The sequence below is a fragment of the Leptosomus discolor genome, chromosome 1 (genome assembly GCF_034619465.1).
Source record: "Leptosomus discolor isolate bLepDis1 chromosome 1, bLepDis1.hap2, whole genome shotgun sequence".
NCBI lineage: Eukaryota > Metazoa > Chordata > Aves > Leptosomiformes > Leptosomidae > Leptosomus > Leptosomus discolor.
Genome location: NC_141391.1, coordinates 103,983,912 through 103,991,010, shown reverse-complemented (window position 1 = coordinate 103,991,010; position 7,099 = coordinate 103,983,912). Strand labels below are relative to the sequence as shown.

Sequence of the window (7,099 nt, the reverse complement as noted above, 5' to 3'; positions counted from 1 at the left end):
AACATCTGAGCTGGTTGTCTCAAACGTAAATGCACATTAGTTAATATATGTAATGAATATCTGTGTTCAACGGCACTGTTTCATTTAGGTTCATCTGAAGTCAAGTTAATAAAAGGCTTGTTTAATTAAATGCAGCTTTCCGTGTTCTGCTTCAAATTGAACAGTCAAGTGAATATATAGAGACATTGCTCTACTCAACTCGAAAAGTCATTACACCCTTTTTTCCAGATGCCAGTCACAGACACAGAAAAGGATCAGACTGAGTACCTATGTCATGAAATTACCAATGAAACAGTACTATCCATTACTATTGTGTAAAGAGCCAGAGAAAATATTTTGAACTGGACCTTCTTTGGTTGCTTCTCAGCATTGTGGCACAGACACTGTCAAAAGCAGGTTCCAAGTTTTCAACTGTGAAAAAAAAAATGCACAGCTGCAAATACTGTTGAATTCTGCAGAATGGACAGACAGGCACCAGGCTGCTCAGTCTACATTTTCAAATAAGTCTTGCAAACACAAAACAGCCAGAACAACATCAGGGCTTGGCTTTTGTGGGTGTGATGGAAGATGTAGGCAGGAACCCTTGGTCCTCCAATGGGCAAGTGGGGATTATACATTTACATTGCCTGGCTTATTTAATTACACTTTACATTAGCATGGTGCTTTAAAGTGCTTAAATACAGATGGTCTGTCCTGAATTTTATGGAAGAGTAGGTGCTACCTATAGAACAGGAGAAGCCATAAAAGACGAGAGGTAGCAAGCGATGGAAAGGTAATACATTCATGGCAAAGTCTGGTGAAATGATTAAAAAATTTTATTATTCCATGAGCTGGATTTGGTGCCCTGCAGAAGAGATGAGAAGGATACATCAACTCCACAAGCATCAGTGAAATCCATAGTCAATCACAGAGGCCTCTGATGGGACAGCACGAACATTTGTGTGCCAACATTGGAAGTTAGATTGCTGGTGGTTTCTCCGTTCACTCAGCAGATGCTTCACCCATGCTGCCAACTCCATGCTTCTCACCACTGTCCTAGAACAATCCATATGAAAGCTTTACCCTAGAATAAAATGCATTGCTCCCTTTGGAGGGTTTAGGGGAGGGCAATGGTGCTATTGCATAGCAGCTGCCTTCCTTCCAGCCCAACCATACGCTGTTCGTCTTCTCAGAGAGACTCCTGGCTGCTGCTGTTCCCATGCCATTCTTCATTCCCATAAAACGGTGAGAGTTTTCTTCTGACTGTGCTCTAACATAATGCCCATGTAATAACATTCCCTGTAAGCATGCTAGAGAGCAGATATGTATGTAAATAGTAAATAGCAAATGAACAAAATTGTTCCTCCATTACAGACTCAGAGTTTAATTAGTACATATCCAGCACATGCTAAGCAGAAAGATCACATGTAGGAACTACACATAGGCATGAACGCTTAGGGATGGCCCGCCTGCCAAGTCAGGTTTGTGCAATCTGTGATGGGAAAGCGACGGATACCTGGATTTTGAGGAAGTATCAGCCCAACACCAGAAGCTACAGTACATTGCTCCCGCAGCAATGAGAAGTGCAGTGCTCACCCAGCCCACATAGAGAGCAGCTCCTAGTTCTCGTTTCAGTGGCACAGGGACTTTTGGGTCATAGAAGTCACGAATGATGCTGCCTCCAGTCCAGGACACGGGGATCAGAACAAGGATGCCCGTCAGGAGAAAGGCAACTCCAGCTGCTAGTATGAAGATACTGATGCCCTGGGGATCCTCCTTGGTCCTGTGAGTGTACTTCACACCAACAATGGCCATCAAAAAGGAAAAGATTGACAGGACCACTGCAATGCACATGAGGGCTCTGAACGCCTCCAAGGGTGGGGGGAGAGCCAGGACAGAGTCGTAGAATTTGCACTGCAGCCTGATGCCCAGCTGACTGATGCAGTCCATCCACAGCCCTTCCCAGATGGTCTCAAACACCACGATGTTGCCATCAATGTAGGCAGAAACTCTCCACTGCGGCATAACTGTGGCTGCCAAAGTCCCGACCATGCCGACACCTCCAAATATTAGACCAGTGATTTGTAGCACACAGCAAGCCATGCTTCTTCTGAAAAAGACACCTCAAGTGAGGTGGCCTAGAAAGCCTTCCAAAATCACTTTTTCATAGAAGAAATATAAAGCATGAGAGGGAATATTTTCTCCAGTAGTTTCCTCATACAGCAAGTTGTTGCGTGTTTTTAAAAGCAGCTCGCTCCAGTCTGAGGTTCAGACAGGTGGAAATCTATTTCTGACTGGCTAGAAGGACCTGCTATTTATTTGCTTTGAAATCTCCTCTGACTACAGCGCCTGCTCATCAAGCCTAACAAGTTTCCAGCCAATGGGAAACTGGGAGGGGCGTGTCATAGTTGATTTTACTGCTTCTCATAGTGTGTCTGTAGTGACGTTATAATTAAGTAAGTGTCAGGGATTCAATTAAAGGTACCTAATTGCAGGGCTAATAATTTCTTAACTGCAAGATTGCAGCTAAGTTGAAATTTCGTGTAGAAAGTCCAAACTTCCATCTGTTAAAATATTATGTAAATTAAGTCATTACAGTTGTTCTTATGACAAAAGCTAAACTTGGACTTGGAGTGGGACTCACTTTCTAATTGCTAAAGCCTTTGGAAAACATCTCCTTTTTTTTTTTTAAATCAATCTAGGAGGTACTTGATGTAGCTCTTAAATGTAGATTTCTCGTTTTGATCAAATAAAAAAGTATAATCATGATATTAGACAGGTACAGGAAAGTCAAGTATTCCAATCAACATCAAAGCTTTATTCTACTAGCTGCATAATTCAAAAGCACAACAAAGAAAATAGCTGGCAGAGTTTCACAGCTTCTCCTTTTGAATCCACAAGTAAGGTCACTGTTAGGAAATAATCCTCTATGAGGCTCTCTCCCCATTAGAAGGACAGTGTTGTCATTGTGTTCCATACTAATAATCTTCTCCAGGTAATGTTAGGAGGGGTTGGGGGCAATCGTCTAATATGAAAAGGATGAGCTTTTCTTTCAGTGTACAATGCACCTTGAAAGAAGTCAGAGTTCCTTCCCACAAGCATGTATCTCAGCCTGCACAGATAGCTACAAGCCTGGACAAAAATGCACGCCAAAGACTGATTTGCCTTGGGCAAGTTAGGGATAGCTGCTGCATTATGGGGTTTTTTAACTTTCTTCTCCCTACTTGAGACGATAGTATATGATGACAACTCGTGGGCGTTGTTGAAATTTATGTGTTTCTGGTTACTCCAGCTCTTTGAACCAAAGAAGCTACTAAAAAAATAGAAAACTGTTGGCCCACTAAAGGCAACAAAGGCCCCTAGAAGTGCTGTCAAAGAAAGACATATTCTTCGATTGCTTGTGGGTTGTAATGTTGTGGGCTCTGTGTGTTTGGAAAGATCAGACATCGCCTTTGATGGTATTAATTTAGTTACAGCCTTAGGTGCCTACGCAAGATATTCAAACTAAAGGCTAAAATCCATGAAAAGTGAATTGCCCATCTAAACCACTCACAGCCCACAAATTCCATCCTTCCTATGGTTACTAACTATAAGGAAAAGAGAGCCACATAACGCAAGTTATATAGTATAATATTACATGTCCGTGCACAAAATACTCCCAAGGGATCTGGGCAATTCATTTCTGCCTTCAAGTCTGCTAGCCGGAGAGAAAAGGAGAGAAAAGGTATCTTCAGCTAAGATGTGAAATGTAATCTTTAGAAACTAAATACATTATCAGATTTGTTCTTATAGAGAGATTAATATTGCATCACTCTTCTGCAGACATAAAAAAAGAATCCCATGATGCAGAAAAGTTAAGGCACTGTGCTCGATGCCACAAAGAAGGAGGTGGTAGAGATGAAATCAGAAGTCATAGATGATTACCTGTCTAAAAGAAACTCCTTTCTCTGTCAGGAGACTGCTCCCTTAGAAGAAGGCTGCACACAAGACCTGTGCTATTTAACTTGAGTACAGCCTTCATTCATCTCGTAGGACTTCTTTTCCTCTGGATTCTCAAAACTGTGTTTTGATTTGTTATTTTAACTTCAAAAAATATATCAACTTATTACGGAAAAGCCCTCTCTAACCTAGCATTTAAGTGTCATTTTTTCAACAGGAAAACTCTTTGTGCAACATTTTCAGTCAGACGGTTCTTGAAGATATACACAGCTGGAGAACCAACCATGCCTAATGCCCTGAATCTGTTTATCTGCCTTATCCAGCAGGATTGCTCTGAAACCATTTTTCCTTACATGTCTCGGGGATGTCCAGCCATTGAGGTCATGCATACAATTGCACTCTGTGACAGTCAGGGCATGGTTTGTGTAGAAGATGAACTGCTCACAGAAATATTATTAAAATACATCATATGCTGGTTGTGTAGCAATACATCCAGTGAATGCTAAATGGTTCAGTGGGGTTTTGACCTTTGCTTGGAAGTAGTACCTGTGGTGAGTGGCATCCAGTGTAGGTGTAGGCATAAGAAAGGAACACGCAGGCTACACTGCTGCATGTACTGTCCAGAGGCAGGATGGTTCTTGTTATTGAAACCCGAGGGGAAGGAAGCAGGAAAGGAAAACCAATAAACGGCAGTTTTGAAACTTGAAGATAAATTTCAGAAGTTAAAATGTGCTACAGGAGACAGGTTTAACCAAAAAGTCAAGAAACATTACCAATACATTGGAAACTCATTACGACTGGAAAATCTCATCAGCCTCTTAAATGCCAATAGATCCATGGCTTTCCTAATCACTGCAAGAATTATCTTTTGCAGAAAAGTCCTGTGTTTGAATCAGCCTGGGTGAAGCTCTTACGCCCTTGTATACCCTAGAGAAGTGTACCTCCATTTAAAGGCTCACCTCACCTCTCAGAAGGAAATGCTTAGTTGACTGAGTTACTTCAAAATCACTCTGAACAGCAAATAGCTCTTAAAGTAGAAATTAAATACATGCTTACACAGTGGGCATGGCTTTATTGTCAGGTGAGAAGAAGGAAAACCCCGTTTACACCTGACTAGACTTTAGAATTCTCCTCATTCTGTGTATCATCCATCTGTTATGCTGTTTGGATGCCTACCTGCCTCAAGACGAGAATACCAGATCTTACGTAAACATGTCCACCCCAAAATTTGCCTTCAAAGAGGAAAATAAGCAACTGAGCACGTAGCCTCATTCCCTGGATCTCTGTTTGGATTTACATTTTCTCTTCCCTTCAAATTAAGGACGTTCATTTGAATCTTTTCCTAGGGCAATATCTTCTGTTCCCTCCCTAGCTTTTAAAATGCTGATGCTCCTTGAAGAGGAGGAAGTAGAGCATCTCCAGTCCATATGATTAACAGAATCTGTCAATAATCCCCAGTGCTTAATTAATTGTAGGTATCAATAATGTAAACACTTAATTGCCTTCCAGAAAGCATTTAATTTCTCTTTGTATATCTTCTATGTACATTGAATTTTAGAGTACTTATACATACGCATGCACCTACGTATAGACAAATAGACTTTAATCTTGTACAAACGTACAACTATAATGTACATAGTTCATTATGTGGTCTCATCAAGAATAGATGGTTAGCTATAGTCTAATGAGCTAAATGTAAGGTTTAGTAACATTTTTTTAACAGGTAAATACACAGATTTATCAAAAGCACACTTTAGATCAGTGATTACTAAGAGTTACAGTTAAGTCTCTTAACCTCCCAGAGGCTGTACTTATCCAGTAAGGCTGAAAAGCTGCCTAACAACTTGCCGAATCTGGCAATGGGGAGTCGAGCAGGCTGTGGTTCTGCAGTCACTCTGCAGCCTGTTCCCTTGGGCAGAGGTGCTGGGTGAAGCCACACAGACCTATATCATCCTCTACATGTAAAATCTGCTTTAAGCATACAACAAATCGAGTTAGGATTGTCTGCAGATCATTTGTTTTGGAAACACGTGTGAATGGCATCAGTTCCTCTCTGCTTGTGGCTTCCATTAGTCCATTCATCACATGCTGGGGCAACCACTTTGTTTTCAACTATTTACAAGGGCTGGTCAATGAATCATAGTTGAGCTAATGGTTCCATTACTTTCTATGGTATTTTGATAGACTACTGTATTTTGAGCCTATTGGTGAAGCTAAAGGTTACTTTGATTCTGTTTTAATTCAGGAGAAAATGGACTGAAGTGAACAGAGGCCCTTTTATTTGTGCTAACTTTAATATTGCTGCCTGCACATGTATTAAAAGATGAAGGCACATCTCCTTCCCCCTCTCTTCAAGCGTGGCACATTTTGGAGTGAGAGGAACATCTGCTCAGTGTAGCTTAGAGAGGGATTTCCCCCAGACACTGTACTTGGGTGCTGACCTCTAGCTTGAGCTTTGAGGCAACCCATAACTGACAGATGAATTGAAAAGAATGAATATTTATTTTCTGTCATCCTCCTCAGCATGCCTGAAAGTCACAGCCTGACAAAATTGCCAAACTCTTAATGATAGTCCATGTCTGAGGAAGCCTTTCTTCTGGACACTGTGAACTAACTCGATTTTAGTGTAATAAAACCCTACAGTAATAAAATATTAAACACTCCTTTGAGTATTTAATCCATCTAAACTGCTTCAGGCTTTTACAAGGTATTTGTCACCTCAATACTTGTGTACAGGGAGCAGCCATCCTGACAGAAATATAACCTGTCAGAAAATATGCTATCTTACTTTACTGCTTAATGACAAGACCTCAAAGCATTCCTCTAGAAAATATTTGGGGGGCTTTGATTGCCCAGTTCACATTAAACTGTTGGAAATATAACAGTGGCAAATTCCCAAGGCAGTATTGATTGTTTTCATAAGAGTTAGCAGCAGGGTATACAGTTAGGTTATTACTGGATGAAGTCCAGGGGAACTACTTTATTTACATGATTTACTATGATGGAATGAAAGAGGAGGAGAAGGTATATTGTGGCAGTGATGGCCTAAAGACAGATGAGAGGCAAGGTTTGTAGAAAGAGGTAATAGCTTTCATTAGACTACCTGATACTCTTAGAAACAAGCTTTTAGGCTCAGAATCCCAAAAAAAAGATTGGTTTTGGAGTACAGCATAATAATACA

General features: G+C 40.8%; 1 protein-coding gene across 1 annotated transcript; it reads right to left on the bottom strand.

The window, feature by feature from the left end:
* Nucleotides 1-1,413: 1,413 nt before the first annotated feature.
* LOC104349480 (claudin-8-like) lies at nucleotides 1,414-2,082 on the bottom strand. The gene has a single exon (XM_009955031.1). It carries the CDS (start codon nucleotides 2,080-2,082, stop codon nucleotides 1,414-1,416), a length of 669 nt encoding a protein of 222 aa, XP_009953333.1.
* Nucleotides 2,083-7,099: the final 5,017 nt, after the last annotated feature.